Below are 23,455 nucleotides of genomic sequence, written 5' to 3'. Positions count from 1 at the left end.
GCTAATAGCAGAAAGTCTCTGTCAGAGATGCCTGACATGTCGGCAGTACAATCCTGGAAGAAAAACGGTGGTGAGTTTGGGTACCATAGGCCGGGAGGGAGGACCTTTCACCAGAATGCAAGTAGATTTCATTGAGATGCCCCCTTACAACAAACTGAGGTATGTTTTGGTGGTAGTTTGTCTGTTCTCTAGGTGGGTGGAGGCATACCCAACCAGAAGAAATGATGGAATCACAGTGGCTAAGCTATTGTTGAGGGAATTCATCCCAAGGTACGGGTTTCCAATAACCATAGAATCAGACAGAGGTGGACATTTCTACAATGAGATCATGAAATTGATTTGTGAAGCATTGGGTGAACAACAAAAACTGCATTGTGCCTACCGACCAGAGGCTTCTGGTGTGGTTGAGCAAATGAATGGTACCATCAAAAATAGAATTGGAAAAATGTGTTTAGCCACAGGTTTGAAATGGCCTGATGTCTTGCCTCTGGTTTTGATGACCATTAGATCTACTCCAGACAGAACCACAGGTTTGAGTCCACACGAGATCATCATGGGACGTGCCATGAGACATGTGTTTGTACCAGTCAACAAGCTGATGACTATAACTGATGACATGATTTTGGATTACTGTAAAGGCCTGGCTGACGCAGTTCATTCTGTGTTTCACCAGGTTGGAGCGGATGCCACCACACTTGAAAAGAAACCAGCCCATGATTTGAGCCCAGGGGACTGGGTGAGGATAAAAGTCCACAGAAGAAGAAATTGCCTGGTTCCAAGGTGGGGAAGGCCAAGACAGGTCATTTTGACCACAACGACTGCTGTAAAGTGTGCAGGACTGAAAAACTGGATACATGCAAGTCACACTTTGAGAGTTCCAAATCCAGCAGACGGCATTGGAAAAGAATACTTTGACGAATCAGAATCAAGTGATGAGTCAAGTAATGAGAGTATAAAATCAAAAGAAAATCCTGAAAGGGGGAGACGGAGCCAAGACTGGTTCAAACCCCTAGAGAAGAAATACTAAGGAAAAGATTGCAGATTTCGGACGATTCAGATTCTGGAGGTGAACCGAACACCAATGGCGAGCACGGAAAGAAGAAAAGAAAAGAATGTTCAGTCAGAAGTAACGTTCACTCCAAATGAGAAAGTAGGAGAAATTCCACCTGAAACAATATTGGAAGAAGAGGAAGGGACAGTCACAGAGAGAGAGGGACAGATTGCGGAAAAACCCCGAGGAGGTGTAGGGAACTGCAGCACACAGCCAGGTGAAGGGACAAGTAATCAGCAGGGAGATTGCGTGCAGGAGACCCGAGGAGGGACAGAAGTAGGGCCATCACCAGAGGTGGAAAAGGAGAATACTGAGACAGAAAAACCAAACGAGACAGAATCTAAAGACAGTGAAACTGAAATACCAGAAGGTCGAGTTCTGAGAAAGAGAACTTGGATCGAGGAAAGAACTGGCAAAGACGGCAAAGCAAGAAGGAATGCCAAAGGAGACATTTGGCCAAACAAGATCAAGAAACTAAGATACAGATTGACACGAGCTAAACCCTCAGAGGCTGAACAAGTGAATGAAGTAACCAGTCAACATCCAGAGAAAGAGGGAGAAACAGAAGTATCAGAAGCAAGCAAACGTGCAAGAAAACCAAATCAGAAATATAAGTCACCTGAATGGACGTACGTGGCACTGTCTGAACAAGGAGAAGAGGCAGATAGTCAAGGAAATCCAGAGGAGACTTGGCTGAAATTGATAAAAGAAGAAGAAACAGGGGAGATCCTGAGAGTTATCTTATCCGATATTGGAGAAGAAGCGGAAGATCAGGAAATCCTGCATGTGGATGACGAGAAGGAAGTGAAAAACGACGAAAAGCCAAGCTGAGTAAATTGCATTGATCCTTGTAGAAATACACAGGATTAAATAAGAAAATCGAAATTTTTGGACAACCTGATAAGTGTTAGCTCTTAAAGCTATAAGAGGCGGAGTAGGCTTAATCAGAAAAACACTGAGGAGCACTGACTGATTGGCCAACCACAGGATGCACTCTGACTGGCAGATGCAGACCACCCTCCAATGACAGGCCCGGTACTGCAGAAGCCTTCTGTCAGTATTGTATGCCCATGGCCTGGAAATGTTGTGCACAAAATCCGCCTGATCCACGTTGGTCAACAGTAAGCGGCCACACACCTGATTTCACTTAGGTATGCCACTCCACTCGAAATCGCAACAAGCGCTAGCTGAGCACACACATTCGACTGCAATCCTAGGATTGTGCGCCTCATCAGAGCAGTAGCATTTTTGTCACAAGAGTTGCAGCGCTGATCCCTCTGCTCGTGTGTCTCACTCCACGCCGAGTAACGTGTCCACAAGCCTTACTGTCTGTCCACCATGAGTATATGCTACACCTCGCCTGATCACAACTCAGTCACCACAAAGTCCTTCTTGAAGTGTATGGGGCAGGAACAGCTCCTTTTATCCTCTTCAATCCTGGGAGTTGCTTGAGGCTCAGCGCTGCCATTCTTCAACACCGATGACAGCCTGCTTACCCCCAAATTTTACATTAATAGGGTTGGTCCGGGAGGTGAAACATCCCCTCCTTGTCGCCACTGAAAAGACACTCTTCACAGTTGTAAATTTTCCGTGATTAATTGATAAGTAGCTACTTAAGACCAAACCTGGCAAGCACAGCAAGCAACTGCCAACAAGGCTATTCTTAACTCCCTGAACTAGGTTCCACATTCTACGCTCTACATTCTATGCATCTAATACTGGTCTCATGACCACATAATACAACACAAACCTCAAATGAGTTAAAGAAAGCCACTTTGCATGAGGATACAGACATATACAGACTTTGGCCTTATTTTGTAACTAAATTTTCAAGCCTGAAAACATACTCTGAGAAACCTATTTTTAATAGGCTTAATTAAATTAGTGTTTGGCACCTTCTGTTATAGCCCTGATCAATTATATGCTAAGAGCCTAGGTGTTCCTAAAAACGGCACCCCTCTCAGAGATTGTCCTGATATGGGCAGAATTTTAGTTGTTTCGGTTAGCTGAAGCTCTCTTTGGGTTTTGTTAGTCTAAAACCATGCCCTTCCAGTTGCTCCCCTTAATGGGCTCATTTCCCATGGCACCCCTCTGTCACCCACTGAGATCGGCCCCCTTGGGCTCCAGCTCATTTAGTCGAAACACGGGAGTGACTACTTTATTTACTGCTGAAGCACACGTGAAAGGGGATGAGGTACAATAGAATGGGAATGGTCGAAAGGTCAAGATCAAACAATTGAGAAGAAAAGTACAGGGAAAATATATCCCTCATGGGAGTCCGATTAACGCATGGGCTGTCCACAATTTTTTTAGGCTAACCTTGGGAGTTCCATCAACAGGTGCTGCCTGGCTAACTGGATGTAGTGCAACTGGCGTGATTAAAGTTGGTGTGACTGCTTTTTACAAGTACAAGACTCCACTGTTAAAATGTTGAATTTAAAAAATAAATAGTACTATAATATTTGCACAGTGCTTGCGACACAACCTGGTAAAGACCTATTAAGCACTTAGGCATTCAAGTATGGCTTAGACACACGTAGGGGGCATGGCATATTTAGAGGATGCTAGTTCTCATGTGTAAACACTTGCAAAGCAATCCCAGTTTGTGAAAGCCTGCACAAGCTACTGTACAGAACAATTAAGACTACTTATAAAGTGCATATGCACACAGGTGATGCAGATGAAATAAGTTCAATTAAAACACGACAAATAGATCTGAAACTTTTTTTCTTCAAAAGAAAAGTAAAGAGTGGTTGAAGATGAAAGCAGTATGGACAATTCTACACACATGTATTTATTGAGATTACATTCTCATTTGAAAACTGCTATACATACCAAAGGTTCCAAGGTACTGATATCCTTTAACTTGTTTCCACTAAGGTTCAGATGTGTGAGGTTTGGAAGTTTTTCCGCTAGGGCATCAAGGCCTCCAGAAATTCTGTTGTCGCTAAGCTCAAGCTGATGTAATAGCAAACGAGATGGCAAGACAAAAACAACAGTAGAAACACATTAGTTGTGGAAAAATACCACTGCTGAAATCACTAAATAACAGATCACACAATAAACTTTTCACTGCTGATGCTCTCCGATTCTTCACCAACTGAAGGCGGGAGCTTTATTCTCATGGAAAGTTAACTGCATACCAGCATTTCAAAGCGCCATAAAGTGATAGAATATTCAAGTGACCATATTCATAAATGAATCACGAATCATCCACAATCAGGACTCATGCATTAAGAAAATAAAAATTTCCTTCAGTGAGCATTTCTGGTCAGTCTCCCCGCAGCACTTTAATCTTACAATTCTATAACTGAATCCAAGGCATAAAATATGGGAAAAAAACACCTTTAAGAACAATGTGACTTCAAGATTCTTAAAGGAACACAGTGATGTAGATCATGGACAGTGGCATCATCTAATATGCCCAGAAAAAGGAGGTGTAGCCCAACATGTTAAATGGGAATAAAATAAAAATAAATTATAGGCTCTTCACTCCTGCATCCTACCCACCAAACCCGCTTAATAATATGTTCAGTTACGGGGAGAAGAAAAACATAACGATTTTAACAACACTTTTGAAGCTGGATGTAGATACAACATGCCCTTTATTACCTAGTGTTCATCCCATGTGGCAGATGGTCTTCTGACTGAAGGGAATAATTTTCTAAAACCCTCCAAAAAAACAGAATCATTGGAATGTTTGAAAATTAAACTTGTGAAGGATTCCACCTTTGTGCTGTAAAGGCAGCAAGATGTACCTAAATAGAGGCGAACAGTTAACCCAGCTTTGCAACATGAAGCAGGAAGGTAAGCATTGCTACCTCTTGGTGGGTAGTTTGGTTGATTTGTTTTGCTTTTTAAAATCAAATGCAGCCCCTCTTCAATTTACATTAATCGGATGTTCTATCAGAATGACGCTTCACCTCTCTATGAACACTCATGCACTCCAGCAGGAGGTTCACTAGTCCATATTGGATGAATTCTGGAACAAGGACACCAAGCTCAAGGATGATGGGCTTTGATGAACATTTTCACTGTTACCTGGAGAGAAGATCTGGTCTGCATGGCAGTCTCTACCATTGCCTCACAGATATGTGAAGGAGATTGTGAACCTACTAATTCGAACCCTTATGGTCTACTTGATAATTAGTTCTGTGTCTGCGATATTAATTTAAATCATACAGAAATCTCTGACCAGCTGGGCACCACAATCCTTCCCTGGCCTTTAAAATCTGGAGGTGAAGGGTGGACATTTCTTGTTTGCGGAGGCAAAGAGATTTATTGGGGTCCCCATTTGCAAAAGACATTGAATAGCCCCATTTTATGACTCATTTGTGGTTCACATTACACTCTGCCAAGAGCTTCTGACTGGAGCTGGTCAATGCCAGGACAATGAACTGCAATAATCATGAGGTATTTGGCTATGGGACATATTCATATATGTGCCCCTCAACGGAACTGGCCTCAAACATCTCCATCTTGCTTGTCTGTGTAATACAATGAGCTGGTACTGTCTGTTACACAATGTGGAATTTATTCGGATTTACACAAGAACAGGCATAATTGCTAAATTTGCTGGCCAAAGTTGCAAAAGAATGCATGATACAAATGCTACTTCTGAAACTAAGTACAGGACAGTAAAAGGAAAGTGTCATAGTGTTGATGGCCGTGTTGAATTCAACTTTTTTGACACTGAAGGTGGTCTCCATATCAATGGGAAGTCGTTTAACAATTTGAAAGGCTAGCATCCTAATAGTGAATTTACTTATTTCTGGAAAATTTGGAAACTCTCCAAACATCCACTTGAGGTTTTCCAAAGAGCAATGAGCCTATATGCCGCAGGGAAAGCCTTGAATTGATACTCAAACACAGCACTGATTGTGTGTCATCATACATAAAAAACCCTCGCCCCATAAGCATGAAGGACCTTGTTTAGAGATTGTAAATGAATGTTGAAAGAGGATTGAAACAGGTGATCTCTGGAAGAGGATTGAAACAGGTGATCTCTGGAGTGCACCCCATTTTACAGATCGTTGTTTTGAAATCTATTTTGAGATGTTCAAACAGCTAAACACAAACATGATAAGCATAAAGGAAAAGACAAAGCCCCATGTTACAGGTCAAGGGGACTCAAATAGCATACGAAGGCAACGATGGAGCCCTGCTGGTCAAAAAGATGTCAATCGATTTCAGGGCAGCGCAACCAGTTCCATTAATACCTACAACTATGTGTGAAAAATGGGAGGAACAGATTAAAAGAGACATGGCTCAGACAGATTGGTGTGAAGGAGGTAGAATGCTAAGTAACTGGATGCAGGGCAAGGAAACCTCTACTTTACCGACCTGATAATGCTCACAGAATATTAATGTCTAGCACAAGGTGCATGCCTGCTTTCAATATTAACTTGTAGATAGCTCCAATCATCAGGGAGTACATTACTAGCATCCAAATGCTCATTTGGCACCAACGAAAGAAACCTCTACCTCAAAGCCATGGCTATACACTCCAATATTATGCCAAGGGCTACTCTCATCAGTTTAAGGTTACAGCACACTCGAAATACAGACTCGTGATTGTCAGACAGGAAACAGTCTATCAGGAGAGCGATCATAGGACACCAAGGTCTAGGTACTGTCAGCAAAGCTCTTTCTGCTGTTCAAGGTCAACCCAGAGGGTGCAGGTGCTGAGAGATGAAAGGCAGGTCGTGTTGGGGGAGCCATTAGCTGTACAATAGAACCTGGCAGTGATTAACAAAAAGCTCCAGCATCAACGTTTTTTTTTTATACCTTTTTAAAGATTTTCTTCATCAGCCTTCTTTCTCTGCTATCTTCTCATGAAAAGTATTCCGCTAAATATCAAGAAGCAGGTATTTTTGAGAAAAGTCCACACCATGGCTAAGAAACTTGGTTACTTACCTGTAACGGTAGTTCTCCAGTATTGGTATCTTTAATAGATTCACACGCTTGAATCATTATCTGAAGTGGGAGTCCCACTGTACTATAATAAAGCAATGTGTGTTACTATAATAGGTACTCATGGCACTGAACAATTGTTTCTATACCCTATCTATGTCCTTATTAAAAAAGGACCAAACTCTAATCAATCAGGTGACCGCACCCTCTAAAACTCTCCCAAGAGAGGCTGATTCCCTCCGATTTTCAAGCACAAGTGTGCTACTTTAGTCTTAGACAAAAAGGAGAAGCCTCTCCAGGGAGGAGGATAGGTCGCATGTGAATCTATATAATATATCAATACTGGAGAACTACAGTTACAGGTGAGTAACCAATTGCCTTCTCCAGTATTGGATGTTTTCTAGATTCACATGCTTGAATCAGACTAGTCAGCAGTAAATCGCAGTTAATGACCATAAATCCCACCGAGAGATATATATGTAAATAAAATAAAGGGATGAGAGGCTTCCCTTATTGGAACAAGCGTCATAATACTGAGTGTCCCACAGCCGCATCAGCCTCATCAAGGCAATAATGCTTCAGTAAGGCGTGTCTGCTGGACCATGTTGCTGTCCTGCAGATGTGTTGAATGAGCACACAGGCGAACAGAGCTGTGGAAGCGGAGAGGTCTAGTGGAATGGGCTTTAACCTTGCCATGCAGCGGTTTTTCTGCTGGTCTGTGACAAAATTGAATGGTGGATGCAATCCATCTGGCAATGGTCTGTTTAGAACCTGGACAACCTCGTCTGTGGTTTCCGCATGCTACGAATAATTGATCCCCTTTGTGGATATGATGGGTTCTGCGTACACAGAACTTGAGACATCTTTTGACATAAAAAGAATGCAATGACTCTCTGCAACAGTTTGTGCATTTGGGAAGAATGTGCGTAGTACTACAGGTTTATTTAAGTGGAAGTCCGAAGGGACTTTGGGATAAATCTGGGATTAGTTCGAAGAATTACCTTGTATGATTTGAATTGAAGGAAAGGCTCTTTCATGATTAATGAGTGAATGTCACTATCTCTCTTGGCATATATGAGAGCTAGGAGAAGGGCTGTTTTCCAAGTGCAGTACTGCAATTCTGCTGTGTGAATTGGCTCGAATGGAGCTTTCATGAGATGGCCTAAAACCACATTCAGGAGCCATGATGGCTGGGTTTCATCACTGGAGGAAAAATCCTGAATAGACCTTTTAGGAATTGATTTATGATTCTGCTAGACCACAAAGACGGTGTGTCACTAGAACGTCTAAACTTGAAAATTGCTGCCAGATGCACTTTGATGAAAGAGTGGGTTAATTTTGCTAAATGGAGTAAATACGGGAGAATTTGCTTGGGCGAGGATGAGAAAGGATGAATTTTTTGTTCTGCACAACAGATGCTAAAGCGCTTCCATTTGCATTTGTACGTTTTGTTAGTGGTCTCTGCCCTTGCTTCCACAAGTATTTCCATGCAGTCTGAAGGAATCCCTAGCATGGCAAACTCATTGAACTCAGGAGCCAAGCCGATAAGTGTAGCGATGTTTTATTGGGATGTCGGACCTGCCCCTGGCTCATCGTCAGCAGCGTTGGTAGTAGTTTGAGCTGAGCATGAGGTTGTTCGGAGAGGAGCAGGAGCTCTGTGAACCAAAAATGTCTGGGCCACCTTGAAGCAATGAGAACTCTGCATGGCTCTCTTCATTTTCATGTGAAATGCATTTCCCCACAATCCCTTCTGGTGATGCAAACTTGCGAAGAATTGGCATTTTTGTTGTCCTTTGCCGCAAACAGGTATAAGTTTGGTTTTCCCCAATGATGGAATAGGTGGTCCACAGTGTGTTGGTTGAGTTACCACTTGTAGCAGGTCCTGCTGGTCCTACCTAATGAGTCTAGGAGAATGTTGAATACTCCTGGCACATGTTCTCCTCTGAGCGTTATGTGATGTTGCAGCGCCCAGTTCCAAATCTCCTGCGCTTGAAACTATAGCGCTAGTGAGCGTGTTCCTCCCTGCTAATGTACGTAAAACATGCTTGTGGTATTGTCTGTACAAATGAGTACAGATGACCGTGCTATCTTGGGGAGGAAAGATCTTAATGCCAAAGCAATGGCTTTCAGCTCTAGCAGATTTATGTGGAGCTTTGCTTCCTTGGAATCCCATTTTCTGCTTATCGTTTGGTCCTGCAGAGGATTATGCCAGCCTTCCAGCGATGCATCTGTCGTTATGGTGTACTCGGGGATTTGGGCCAGAAATGATAGACTTTTGGATAGATTTGATGTCTCTGTCCACCAGAGCATGGCTCGTGTCATCAGTGAAGTGATGTGAACTATGTTCTCGAACGAGCCTTGGGGCTGCAGCCAATGCTTGTCCAACTCTTCTTGGAGGGGCTGCATCTGTAGACCGTTGAGGGGAATACATGAAGAAAGCATTCCGAGGAGCGATTTGTATATCCGGAAAGAAACTAACTTTTTTGTGGTCAATCTTTTCAATTTTTATTCGCCTGTCGTTTGATGCAAAAGCTTTGTTCTGGACCGTGTCCAAGAATGCTCCTAAGGATATCAAAGTTGCTGCAGGATTCAAGTGAGATTTCTGGTAGTTGACTGTGAGACCTAGTCTGCGGAATAATGTTAGGCAGGCTGTTATAGCCTTTACACTTTGTTGTTGAGTCTGTGCCTTTATCAGCCAGTCGTCCAGGTATGGAAACATCAGAACTCCACCTATCTGAGATAGGCCGCCACTGGAGCTAGGACTTTGGCGAAAATGCGCTGTGCTGGTTTTATTCTGAACGGAAGGACTGTAAACTGGCTGTGGGTACCAGATAACCTGAATCGCAGAAACCTGCGATATTTCAGATGAATTGGTACATGGAAATAGGAGTCCTGAAGGTCTAAAGCCATATTATGATCTGTTGGGTTGAGAAGGTGAAGAATATCTTGGAGAGTCACCATTCGGTAGGATTGTTTCTTCAGGAATTTGTTTAACTTGCAGAGATCAAGATGGGGCACCAATCTCCTGACTTCTTGCGAATGAGGAAGAAACGAGAGTAAAACCCATGCTCCTCTGTGGTTTGGGACTACTTCTATTGCTCCTTTTCTCAGCATGATGGATACCTGCATGAATAGTTGCTTCAGGTGTGGAGGGGGTGTTCCCTTTAGTGGGCTGTTTGGCAGTGTTTTGATAAAATCTAAAGTATGACCCAGGATGATTAGGACCACTGGTGAAAATGATGCAAAATCTGACCCACCAGTGAAGTTGGCAAGTTGTATAGGGTTAGCCGGCATTATAAAAGGGTCACTGTTTTCTTTTCGAATCCCTGCCTCTGGTTGCTTGTTGGGTTGCTGCTTTTGGTGGTTGTCTCTGTCTGTTGAGGATCTTGTTGAAGGCATTGAGTCTGGCCAGACTGATATTGGTTTCTGTAAGGTTGATAACCACCTTTATAAGAATACGTTCCCCTGCCCCCACCTCCTCAAAAGAGCTGCTTCCGAAACTGAAGAGGTTCCAGAGCCTTGGCAGGGTTTGTATCGGCCTTGATGGATTGGAGCACCTCATCCACATGCTTACCAAATGCTGATTCACCGTCAAAAGGTAATTTAGTATTTTACTTTGGACCTTCGGGGGAAAAAACGTGGCTTTCAGACATCCTTATCTGTGTAGGATGCCGCACCAGCAAGCTGTCTGAATTATGTGGCTGAGACATCAATAGTGCAATCTACGATCTCAGCCGAAGTTCTTTCTCCTTCTTGAAGGTTCTTACCGGCTTCTATTTTGGCATCTTCAGGCAAGAGGCCCATGTATGTAGAAAGAGCTGACTATATTTGGCTGTCGTAGCGGCCTAATATTGCCATGGAGTTTGCCGCTCCTGTTGTGGCTGCCATAGAAGAGAATCTTTCCAGATGTTATCGAGCCTGCGACCATCCTTGTCAGGAGGTGCTGAGATTGGAGTGGACGGGTTATTGGAGCGGCATTGGGCCACCTGGGATACCACAAAGTCTGGTCTTGATTGGGCGATTAAGCATGTTGGGGAGTCTTCAGGAGAATAGGATACTTTACAACGCACCCGTTACAACGCGTGTCATTACAAAAACTTTTTTACATCGCAAAATCCATTACAACGCATGTCGTTACAACGCATAATCCACTACAACGCAATTACTATTCTAACTCCGCCGGGGCGTAACTTTGGGGAATGCGTTGTAATGGATTATGCAATGTAATGACATGCGTTGTAATGGATTTTGCTTTGTAAAACATTCATTGTAATGACACCCGTTGTAAACTATGTTTCCCCTTCAGGAGCGTTGTATTTTTTTCATGAAGCGTGGGAATGACTGCAGATACTGTGGCCGGATTTTTCGTGATTTTAAGGGCTGCTTGCCAAAAAAAGTCAATGATAGGGATAGTCCGAACTGTTTTTTTGGTGGGCTCCTTAAAATTTTAAAGAAATTAATCCTCTTGTTTGGTGAGAATCGAAAACTCAAACCTCTTGGCAGCTCTTTCCATCTTATGCCAATATCCTCCGGTGGGGAATCCGTTAGTGGCGGTAGGAGGAGGAAATAGAGTTGGGAAAAGATAATCATCCCAATCATTAGGGATTGAGGTAGTGTCCCTTTGTTCCCCGTCCTCTCTCTATTCGTCCATGGAAGGTGGCTGATTAGCTGGGGGGTCAGCTATGATAGGAGGCATCTGTGAAAGTGGGGTAGCAGGGGCAGTCATGGGTCTTGACAGACGTGAAAGAGGAGTTTGGAGTGGAGGGGATGGTATTGGCATCGGTGTCTGTTTTGATGGTGCTGCATCCGCTGGTTCAGGGAGCCTGCAATAGTAGCCCTGAAGCATATTTTGCAATTTGCTCACTAAAGACATGGGCAAGTGGATGGATTGCTCTTGATGCTACTGTTGTTCATAAGAGGAGTATTATTCCTGATACTGCTCAGATAGCTCTCCAGCAGTATAATAGCATTTGTCATAGTACTGCCAATCATCGTTCTCCTGGCACTTTACGTGAAGTTCCGATGGGCTGTAAGCCACTCCAAAGGGACTATCATCTTCTGAATCATCATCTTCTAGAAGATGTTCTGGTGGAAGTGACGAGACCTTACTTGGTGAGGTGTGGACTAGGAGAATCTCTGTTGGAGATTTATTTCTTAGGGCAATCAAATTCAGAGGCCAAAATAATGTCTTACTCGATGAAGCAGTTTTCAGTGATGTCATCTGTTCCTTTGTCGACTGCTGCCTCGTCATTGAATCTTTCATCAACAGTCTTTCCTTTGTCGACGGGTCCCTTGTGGATGGGTCCTTCGTCAATGGTAACTAGGTTGGCATGTCTCACATTGTCGGGCTTAAGTGATGGACCACAAACACTGGCTATTTTGACGACAAAACTATAGTCGGCATCTGTTTAAGGATTCCCGATGTAATAATAGTCATCAACGACAAAGGCTATGAAGAAATGATCATGTGCGTTGCAGTTGTAGTGAGCGCCTACGTTGAAGTCGTTGTAGTCCTAGTCGATGAGGAGGTCAACGATGTCGTCATCGAGAATTTGAATATCAAAATCTTTGAGCTTGCTTTCATCTTCAACGGTAAGGACTGTGAAACCTTCTTAGTCTGAGCCTTTTTCAGGGAAGGACAAATAGGCTCTGAACAAACCTTTTCTGAGGGAACCTTTTCCCTGTTTTGAGGAAGATGGACGCTCCTCATGTGTTTTTTCTAGTACGGAAGAGCTATGGTGAGATTTATTTGTGGCTTTGCGAGTGATGTCGATTACCAGATCTATCCCTTTTCTGGGATGTCACAGTGTTTGAAGACCCATTATTTTCCTTGTCAGAAAGAGGACTTTCCTTAGTTTTTAGCTTCTGGAGCCATAGCAAAAGTCTACCTTCCCTGTCCTTAAACGGTTTCTGTGAAAAGGTGTGACAAATCTTGCAATCTCCCACCTGTGCTCCGGATGAAGGCCATTATTGCATACTTTGTGTGTCATCAGCATGGAGCCTCTTTTCCCCACAAGTGCTGCAAGCTCTAAAAAGTCATTTTTTTGCTGGTTCTGACATGATATCCAGTCAGAAAATTATTATATTAAAATTTGGAAGGCGCAGCAAATCATCCCTGAGGGGATCTCTTGGCGCCTGGGTAGCAGACAACATATTAAGAAGTGCTCATTAAAACAGCCAGGTTTTAAGCAGTTTCTTGAACTGTGTCAGAATGGAGCAGGCTCAAATATCATCTGGCAGTCTGTTCCTATGGGCGGGGGCTAGGTGAGAAAAGGCACGACCACCCATTTTGGCTTTCCTAATTCTCTGCGTGCAGAGCAGATTTCGGCTGCTCGATCTCAGTTGGCACACGGGAATGTATGGTTCTAATTTCTTCATTAGATAGGCAGGACCCATACCCTGAAGTGATTTAAACACTAGACACAAGAGCTTAAAGACTGCTCTTTTCCCGATAGGGAGCCAGTGCAGTTGTCGTAAAAGGGGTAGTGACGGTGTTCATGAGGGTTTGTGGAGGGCTAGACGCGCTGCTGTATTTGGACAACTTGCAACCTTGATAATAAATCTTCCCTAATCCCTACCAGTTGCGAATTTCCATAATCTAGTCTACTGTCTAGAAGTGCCTGTATAAGGGCTTTTCTGGCCGAAAGGAAAATCCAGGGGAAGATTTGCATCATACCGAAACAGGCGCCAGAGATGGTTTTTCCATGCTCCTACATGGAAAGTCTGTCATCAATCGCGTTGCCCAGATTCTTCACCCACTTTATTGGTGTAGGGGCTTCCCTGAGGTCTGCAGGCCACCAATCAGGGGTCCATAACGCCTCTGCTTTCCCGAACAGCAGAATCTCCGGTTTATTGGAGTTAAGCTGTAGGAAATTCTTACTCATCCATGTGGCTATTTTTAGCATGCAGTTCTCAAATTTTTCTGTGGTCGAAGCGGGATCTGTTTCTATGGGGACTACCATTGGACTGTTGTCCGCATACGAGATTGTATCACACCCACAAGATCTAATGATAGTGGCCAGAGAAGACCCATAGATATTGAACAAGGTGGGACTTAAGATGGTACCCTGAGGGACCCCCCTTGTCCACTACCGTGGCCTGTGACACAAATGTGTCCAGTTGGACACATTGTGTTCTGTCGGTCAGGAAGCTTTGCAGCCATTTTAAGGCCATTCCTCTAACACCAATCTCTTGTAGCTTATCCAAAAGGATTCTATGAGAGATGGTGCCAAAACCTGCAGACAGGCCAAGAAGAACTAACATCGCGGGAGTTCCCTTATCCAGTGACATCCTTATCGAGTCTGTTACTTCAGTCAATGTGGACTCGGTGCTATAACAAGCACGGAAACCTGACTGAGAAGGATCAAGTAGGTTATTTTGGTCCAAATAGCCCGAGAGTTGTTTATTAATCAGAGTCTCCATAATTTTAGAGCCTCATGGGAGAAGAGAGATGGGCCTGTAGTTTTGTAGATCTGAAGGATCAGGTGATGCTTTTCTTCAACAATGGCTTAATTAATTTGCGCATTCTTCCACTTAAAAGGAAACGTGGCCGTAGCTAATGATATGTTACAGACTTCCACAATCGAGTAAAACAAGGACGGTGCGAGATCCGAGATAATAAAAGGGGGGGGGCCTGGTCTAACGGGGAGCCTGATTTAGTGTGCGCTAACAAAGACAGTACTTGCTCAGAGGTGATGACTGAGAAGGACTCTAGGCTGGGAAAGAGAGGGCCTTCCAGGGGCAGTGCTACCACCCTAAGAGCCTCTTCCGCACCAAAAGAGCTATAGATTTGATCAATCTTTTGTTTAAAATGATTGGATAAGTCATCACATAGCCTTTGCGTCGGCGGGAGTGTGGAATTATTAGCTCTGGGATTGGTGAACTCCTTGAGGATCTTAAAGAGCTCTTTAGAAGAGCTCTTTGCTTCAGAGATTCGCATGCCTAAATTCGATCTCCTGGCTATGTTGCAGCTATTTAGATAAGCTCTATGTGCTGTTCTATAGGCCAATTTATCCCCCTCCAACTTTGTTTTCCTCCATTTCCTCTCACTGATTCTACATGTAGGCTTTTCTTTCTTAAGGCTCTCTGAATACCATGGGGCTGGAGCAGCACTTTCCCGGATTGTAACTACCCAGAGCGGGGCGATGGTGTCGAGGGCCTCAGTTACAGAGACCTCCAATATTTCCAATGCTGTGTTGCTGTCCGCAAAGTTGTTAAATAACGGGGTAGTGTACGCCGAGCTAAATGCTGTTAATCTCACTTTCCTCCAGGATCTACGGGAACTCCTACGGCATTGGGGCTGGCTTACAGGTTTTGGAATAACCAGAGAAAATCCTAGAGCCAGATGGTCCGTCCAGCTTATTGCCAAGGGGGGGTTCTACTATTAGATCTGGATGTTCGTAAAAATGGTATCCAGCGAGTGTCCCGCTATATGTGATGGGCTGAGTACTCTAGGGAAGAGGCCTAGCGACTCCATAGCCGCTGTTAAACATGCAGAGTCTGGGTTGGAGATGGTATCTAAATGATGATTGAAATCCCCTACAAGTAGGAAATTATCTGCTTGCAAGGTATAGGGGGCAAGACTTTCCAATAATGAGGAGCAGAAAGATTTTACTTTCCCCAGGGGGATGGTTAACTACAGCTCTCATCCACCTTATGCCATAAGCAAGCTCCAGCCTGGATACCATTAACTCCATGCAGAGGGTAGAAACAGTATCCAAGATTTTAATATGCTGGGATAGACGAGTGGCTATAGCCAGACCTCCTCCCCTCTTGCCTATACTGTCTAATCTTGCTACTGTGTATTCTGCAGGGAAAGCAATTGCAAGAGCAGGTGTGTATTGATTATGCAACAAGGTCTCTGTGAAGAGGCAGATACCTGGTTTCAAATCATCCAGCATATATCAAATTTAAGCTGCATGCTTAGGGATAGATCTGGCATTAAGGTACAGGCCTTGAAAGATGACTGCTTGCCCTCCCTTATTCTGCTTTCCCTCCCTAAGTGTCTAGTGCTCGATGGCCTGTGGGGTGAGGGTAACGGGGGCCTGTTTGCTGTGGGTAACCCGTGGACCAGTCACACTGTGGGCATTTACCGGAAAAGGAGCCATTTTCTACTGATATTTTTCCTTTGCACCCTGTGCTAAAAGCCTTATCCCTTAATTCCACTAACACAGCTCTAGAATAAATTAACAGGGGCATTTGAAGTACCTGAGTAAAAACGGGCAGAGTTTCCTGTCAGCTGGCAGAGTCCAGGCGCAGACAGCCTTGCCTTAGGCGCGCCCGCTGCGTGCCCGCGAATGCAGTGAATTTATACCCCGGGAGGCAGAAAAACACTAGAGCGCTAACCGCTCAGAAAATGGCAACTAAAAATGGCCCTGAGTTCTAATCAGGCTACCTCTCTCCACTCAATCGGTCAGATGCCAAGACCGCGGTGGACCGGAGAGTTGCCTTACTACAATTGAATGTCTCCCAATGATACTGCACACAGCTCCAATCAGTCAGCAAACAATATAACAAAGATTAAAAACGGAATAAACACTTAAAATAGAGGCGGTTAAAAAGAAGTTTTCAGCATTTCAATAGTGCCTGCTACTCCGCTGCGCGTCCGCGAACGCAGTGAATTTATACCCCGGGAGGCAGAAAAACACTAGAGCGCTAACCGCTCAGAAAATGGCGACCAAAGACGGCCCTCTGAGTTCTAATTCTAATATATATAGATATAGCAATAAATTTGAAGTCCGAAGAGAAATCTTCTCAAGGATTGAGAAAAGAATTGGAAACAGAGCAGAGCTCAGGGAGACTCATCACACGACATACAGCAAAAAATCTGAGGGACTCAGCCTCTCTTGGGAGTTTTCTGTTGGGTGCTGTCATCTGTTTGACCTAAGGTTATAGTTTGATCCTTTTTTTAAAAGGACATATATATGCTATAGAACCAACAGTTCAGTGCCATTAGTATCTATTAAAGTAACACACATTGCTTTATTATAGTACCGTGAGACTCCCACTTCGGCGATGGAAAATGAAAAATTTCCTAGCTAACGTAACAGAAAGTTTCAATTCTATTAAGGACTCGGAGGAGAGGATTATGTTTATCTTTCTCCACTTTAATCACAGCAGCCATTTCAAAGTTATACAAAACACAGTTCCCATGAACCATAGGGAACAACAATACAAAACAATAGAGTGTCCATGGAAAGACAGTCCTCTTCCAATGCACCAATCACGAGGCCCCTAGGAGTATGTAGTCCTCTGTCCCTCTTCATTCTCCCTCTTTCGTCGCTCAAAGCCAGCCAATCCAAAATCCTCACGAGTCCTGTTTGCCAGCGTCGCCTGCAGAAGCAAAGCACAACGTAAGCGACAGCAATGGCTAAGGCTAAACCCGGCCAGGGAGGGAAGATCACAGCACAAGAGCACAAACCACATAAGTGAATCATCAAAGAACAAAAACAGTTACTTAACCCAGTACGGGGGCGGGATGTAGACCTGAAACAGGTACCCTGGGTGGGATAATCCTCGACTCCGAGTCCTTAATAGAATTGAAACTTTCCGTTGGGTTAGCTAGGAAATTTTTCATTCTATGTCAGGACCGGAGGCGAGGATTATGCTCGTTTAAAGCTTGCTCACCACCAAGTGTGCCATGTCTAGCACCAGCTTTAAATAAAACCGTTTAAAGGTGGAGTCGGGAGACCAGTCTGCTGCGTTCAGAATGTCTTCCAGACAAGCTCCCAGGGCGAATGCTTTAGAGGCCATGGCCCCACTAGCCGAATGGGCACCAAAAAGCCGCAGATCAATTCCGGCCTCCTGCATCACCCAACGGACCCATCGGGCGATCGTGGGGGAAGACACTACCCTATGAGGTTTCTTGAGCGCGATAAGCAACTGTTGCTCGCCTGGAGGACGGAACGCCTCCGACATTTCCTCATAGGCCTTAAGGCAAGCAACGACACACAACTTGGGGGAAGTCCGGAAACGCCGGGTACGAAATGGATGTTGTCCCACATTTCATACGCCGCCTGATCATGAGGGTCACCCCGGAGGGAGAATAGATTCTGCCCGAGACGTCCAGAGCTCACACATCCGAAACGCGCCTGCAAGATATGAGACAAAGGAGCATAACCAGTTTGGCAGACAGCTCCTTTCTGGACAAGAAGCGATTGGGTTGCCATGACAAGAACAAATTTGAGGACCTGATTTACGTCCCACAACTGAGAGTAACGAGGCTCAGGAGGCAAAGAAAGGCGGATGCCTCGAAGAAGTCGACAAACCAAGGGTGTTCGCCCACGGGAGAGCCAGCCACCATGTTGTGGCCAGCAGATATGGCAGACCGAAAGGTGTTAATGGTCCTTATATGCCAAACCTTCCTCCGCCAAAGCCGCCAAAAAGTTCAGTAAGGCCGTCACATCTGCTGCCATGGGATTGAGACTCCGTCACAGACACCAGCGAACCCATCGTCTCCACGTGGAGCGATACCGCTTAATCGTACTATCGGCCCAGGCCTTGGACATGAACCTCTCAGCCGCTCCCGAAGGCCTGGGACCGCCCAGCGTCCCCTGTAATCCGCCACGCCATTAAAGTCAGAGAGCCCTGAGCGATGAGCGGATGGGGAACTTTGTCTGGACTGAGCAGAATAGTCGTAAAGCGGGGGAGTGGGATTGGAAAATCCCAAGAAAGTTCCAGAAGAACCGGATACCAGACTTGAGACCTCCAGATGGGCGGTATCAGCACAAGGTCCGCCCCATGGCGACGAACTTGGGCCGAGACTCTCGTTAACATGGCGAATGGGGGAAAGGCATACCCAGTCTCCTCCCTCCAATCCTGGAGGTAGGCGCCCGTGGCCGCAGCCATCAGATCCGGCCTCCAGCTGAAGAACCGGGGAAGCTGAAAGTCGAGATGGTCCGCCGAGAAAGGACCCCAGATGCTCTGGAGATCCGCGAAAACTCCCGGATGAAGCATGCACTGGCTCACGTCGTGGAGATGGCGTGAGTCGAAATCCGCCACTTGGTTATCCAGGCCCGGAAGGTACTCCGCCGTGACAGAGACTTGGTGATCCAGGCAATACTGCCAGAAATTCGCCGCCAAGTCTGCCAGAGCACACAACTGTGTGCCCCCAAGATGATTGATGTACCGAACGGCCGACATGTTGTCCATCTTGAGGAGAACACAGGATCGGACCGACTCCTTGGTCCAACATTTGATCGCAAAAGAGCCCGCCAAGAGCTCCAGACAACTGATATGAAGTTGTTGCTCCTGCGGAGACCACACACCGCCGGTAGTGAACTCTCCACATAGCGCGCCCCAGCCGGATCTGCTGGTGTCGGACTCGATAACGATAGCGGGCGCGGAACCGAATTTGGCCCGCCCGTTCCAAGCTTCCATGTTGATCAACCACCACTGAAGCTCCCCCCTGGCGTCGGCGGAGAGGGTTACCTTTTGCGAGTAAGAAAGACCCCTTCGAAGGTGGCAAGCCTTGAGGCGCTTAAGGTCCCTGCAGTGCAGAGGACCCGGGATAATCGCCTGGATGGAGACCGAGAGGATTCTCCGAGAGGAGCCCCACGATCCAGGCAAGCTGGCGGAGAGACAGATGGAATTGAGCGAGGGCTCTCCAGATCTCGTGGCGAATCTTCGTCATCTTCCGAGACAGGAGGCTGAGAGTGGACTCCACAGTCGATCACACACCCCAAAAACACCACCTTCTGAGCGGGCACTAGCGTTGACTTTGCCTCGTTGACCACGAAGCCCAAGCTCTGAAGGAGGTGGACCGCCGTCTGTAACTGCGACGCCAAGGCTCGGGGACACAGCCATCAACAGAATGTCGTCCAGGTATACAATCAGGCGCATACCGGACGCCCGCAGACGTTCGATCACCGGCAGCAGAACCTTGGTGAAGCACCAGGGCGCGGAGGACAGGCCGAAAGGCAGGGTAGTGAACACGTACACCCTGTCCCGCCAGGGGAATTGAAGAAACCGCCTGTGTGGGGGAAATATGGGAATCGTCAGATAGGCATCCTTCTAGTCGAGACGCGCCATCCAATCGTTGGGTCTGAGGAGATCGCGCAGCAGATGGATCCCTTCCATTTTGAAGTGGCAGTACACCAGCCACCCATTGAACTCCCGCAGGTTGATGACCAGGCGCTGCGTACCATCAGACTTGTCCACTAAAAAGAGGTTGCTGAGAAAACCCCTGGGGTGCGGAACGGATTCCACGATTGCCCCTTTGTCGAGAAGAGAGGAGACCTCTTGGTCGACCAGAGAGGCCTCTGAAGCCGAGAAGGAGAGAGGGAGCAGAGGAACCGGTTGTGAGGGATCCCCGTGAAACTCTGTGAAAACCCTGGACAGTCTGCAGGACCCAGGCGTCCCCCCTGACAGAAGTCCAGGCCTGGAAAAAATGCACCAGATGGCCCCCCACTTGTAGAAGGGAAGAAGGGAGAACACTCACCGGAAGAGTTGGAGGCTCCACCGCCTCTGCCTTTCCCACGACGTCCTCTGGTCGGGTGGAAGTTGCCAAATCTGGCTTGATCCTGATACTGTCAACCTCCGGAGCCTTGCCCCCTGCCCTGATTTGGACGGCCGGACGAGCGGCCCCTACCTCGTCCGGCCCCCCCGGAAAACCCGAAGGCGAAAAACCTTGCGAATCGAGGTCTGGGCTTTATCAAGAGACATGAAAGTATTCACGAACTTGCCCAATTCCCTGATAAAGGGCTCTCCAAAGAGACCCCCTTGGGCCACAGAGCCAGCCTTCGAATCGGCTAGATCCCCAAGCTTGGGGTCTACCTTAATAAGTAAGCTCCTGCGCCTTTCCGTAGAAAGTGCGCAGTTGGCATTCCCAAGGAAAACCCCCACGCATTGGGCCCAGGCGGAGAGAATCTCTGGTGAAATAAGGGATCCCGACTGTTTAGCTTCCTCGTCCATATCTAATATTTTGGTAATGGGACCTAGGGCGTCAAGGAGCTTGTCCTGGCAAGCCCGCCAGGACCCATCAATACCACTCTTAGGGTCCTTTACAAATTTTTGAAGAAAGGTGGCCATGCGCGAGTCGATCTCCGGGGTAGCCGCCACCTTCCCCTCCAAAGTAGGTCGGGGGCAGTCCGCCCTCAGACAGCTCCTGGCTGTGGCCTCTAATGGCCGGCGGATCTCACTGGCCACATACTGAGCTACTTTCGCGGAGGGGGCCCAGTCCAAGGACCTGGGATGCAAAACATCATCAGGGTCAAGCATGTCAGCACAAAGGTCTTGAGCGGCAGGTGTCGGATCTGGGCGGGCCGTGAGCCAGGGGCGGGAGGCGCCAGGCTCCTCATCCGCATCCCCTGCAGCATCGTCCCCCGGGGGCGTTGTGGGCACCGGCGCGGGTTTGCTAGCCAAAAATGCCTGCTTAAGGCGAGCGAAAGCGTCCAAATCAACCCCAGACTCTCTAGGTCGCTTAGGCTGTGGGGGCTGGGAGTCGGCGGGGGCTTCGACGTCGCCGGTCGCAGGAGCAGGAAGGGTATGGGATCCCTGGGCCAGCCGTGCACAGGCCTGCTCAATACGAAGAGACAGGCGCTCCTCCAAGGGAGCCATGGCCTGCTCCACCGCCTTGTAAAGGGAATCATCTACGGCATTGTAAAAATCCTCATCCCACTGGAGGGAAGTGAGGGGATCCTCCTCCCACTGGTCGTCCTGGTACTCTTCCATTGGAGCGGGAAGATGGAGCGCCACACAGGTAAGTGGGTAAACAGGCGAGGGGTAACTTCAAGGGAGGCTGGGTGACAGCCTAATGCAGGGCGGGCAGAGCACGCTTTTTAAATGGGCAAAAAGCCTGGGACTGTCAGCCCTGGTGCAGTAAATGTAGAGGGCAGCCTGCCAGGCAAAATGTCCCACTACTGACTCAAACAGAGTGTTAGAAAAAGGCCTAAAGTAACGGATCCCCACTAAGGCAAAAAACCAGCCTTACAGACAAATCTGCCTCACAGCAGCTGCAGACTCGCTGTACACGCGAGCGTTCAAGGGGGCGTAAATCTAAAAAAATGCTGCCTAAAGGCAGTCTTACGGACCACACACGCGGCGTACTGGCAGGCAAGGCTCGAGAATCGACCACGTTTCCGTCCAGCATTGCGCGGAATGCCAGAGACGCGGGCGAATGAGAGGACGCGTCTCAGCGCCCTCTGGCAGCGGGAGGAAGGCACCGTGAGCCGCACCACAGAAGCAACCGCCGTTACGGAGACTGAAATCTCCCACGGCCGAGCGAGGAAACCGACTAGCAGTTAACTCGCAGAAGAGCGCACCTGAAGCGAACGAACGACAAACGCGCTAAGCGGGAAAAACAAGCAAGGATAGCCAATACAAGGCAGTTCAAAATAATATTGGTAACAATAACGATAAAGCAAATACAGAAACGCAAGGAAGGCCAATATCGGCAGCAATAAAGACAATGCAAAAAACAGGGAAAACAACACAATACTGAATGTGAAGTCCCTAAAACGGCAAGTTCACGTAAGTAAACCCTCCAGAGTCTAAAACCGCACAGTACAGCATAACACCACACAGTATGAGGAGAGACAAAAAAGGCCACACTTATCTGGCTGCAGCAGCGAAGAAAGAGGAAGAATGAAGAGGGACAGAGGACTACATACTCCTAGGAGCCTCGTGATTGGTGCATTGAAAGAGGACTGTCTTTCCATGGACACTCTATTGTTTTGTATTGTTGTTCCCTATGGCTCATAGGAACTGTGGTTTGTTTAACTTTCAAATGGCTGCTGTGATTAAAGTGGAGAAAGATAAGCATAATCCTCGCCTCTGGTTCTGACATAGAATTATTCAAAATGTGAATCTAAAAAACACTGGAGAAATTACGATTTTGTTATCTGCATCCACCAATAAACAAGATAAAGAAGTAGACGTATACAGAGTTTGGGAGCCCTACTCCACTACAAGCGAACAAAAAAGGGTGATGAAAAAGAAAATACGTTACTTACCTGTAAACTGTGGCTCTCCAGTATTGGTGTCTTTCATAGATTCACTCGCTTGAATCATACCCCGTTGGTCGTCGAAGTGGGAATCCCATGGTACATAAAAAGCAGTGAGCAATGACTTTAACATTCAAGTTAATAGGGAAAAAAACATTCACTTTAATAACTCGTCCTAGTCATTAGGAATGGTCCAAACCTGGACCAGGTTGCTGCTCTGCAAATTTGCTGAATAGGCACACCGGGAAAGAGAGCCGTTGAAAAGGAAACTGCTCTCGTAGAGTGAGCTTTCACTGTTGAAGGTAGAGGTTTGCCTGCTTGCTGATGGCAAAACTGAATCGCTGAAGATATCCAACATGCTATAGTCTGCTTAGTGACCAGATCTCCCTTTCTGATTTTACAATAATCCACAAAAAGCCGATCAGTTTTGCGGATGCTGGTGGTCTTCTGTAGGTAGAATTTTATACACCTTTTTAGATCCAAGGAATGTAAAGATCTTCCCGCTGGCGTCTGCAGATTTGGGACAAAAGTCTTCAATATGACTGGTTCA

General features: G+C 46.4%; 1 protein-coding gene across 1 annotated transcript in view; it reads right to left on the bottom strand.

The window, feature by feature from the left end:
• The window catches only part of ANP32B (acidic nuclear phosphoprotein 32 family member B), a 196,242-nt gene that overhangs the window by 98,606 nt on the left and 74,181 nt on the right, over positions 1-23,455 (bottom strand). The window contains exon 3 of the mRNA XM_085636610.1: positions 3,887-4,009. Coding sequence (XP_085492736.1) covers positions 3,887-4,009 — 123 coding nt within the window. The remainder of the gene's footprint in view (positions 1-3,886; positions 4,010-23,455) is intronic.

This window comes from Triturus cristatus, chromosome 2_1 (genome assembly GCF_964204655.1).
Source record: "Triturus cristatus chromosome 2_1, aTriCri1.1, whole genome shotgun sequence".
NCBI lineage: Eukaryota > Metazoa > Chordata > Amphibia > Caudata > Salamandridae > Triturus > Triturus cristatus.
Note: the sequence above shows the minus strand (reverse complement) of the source record. Positions and strands in the feature narration are given on the sequence as shown.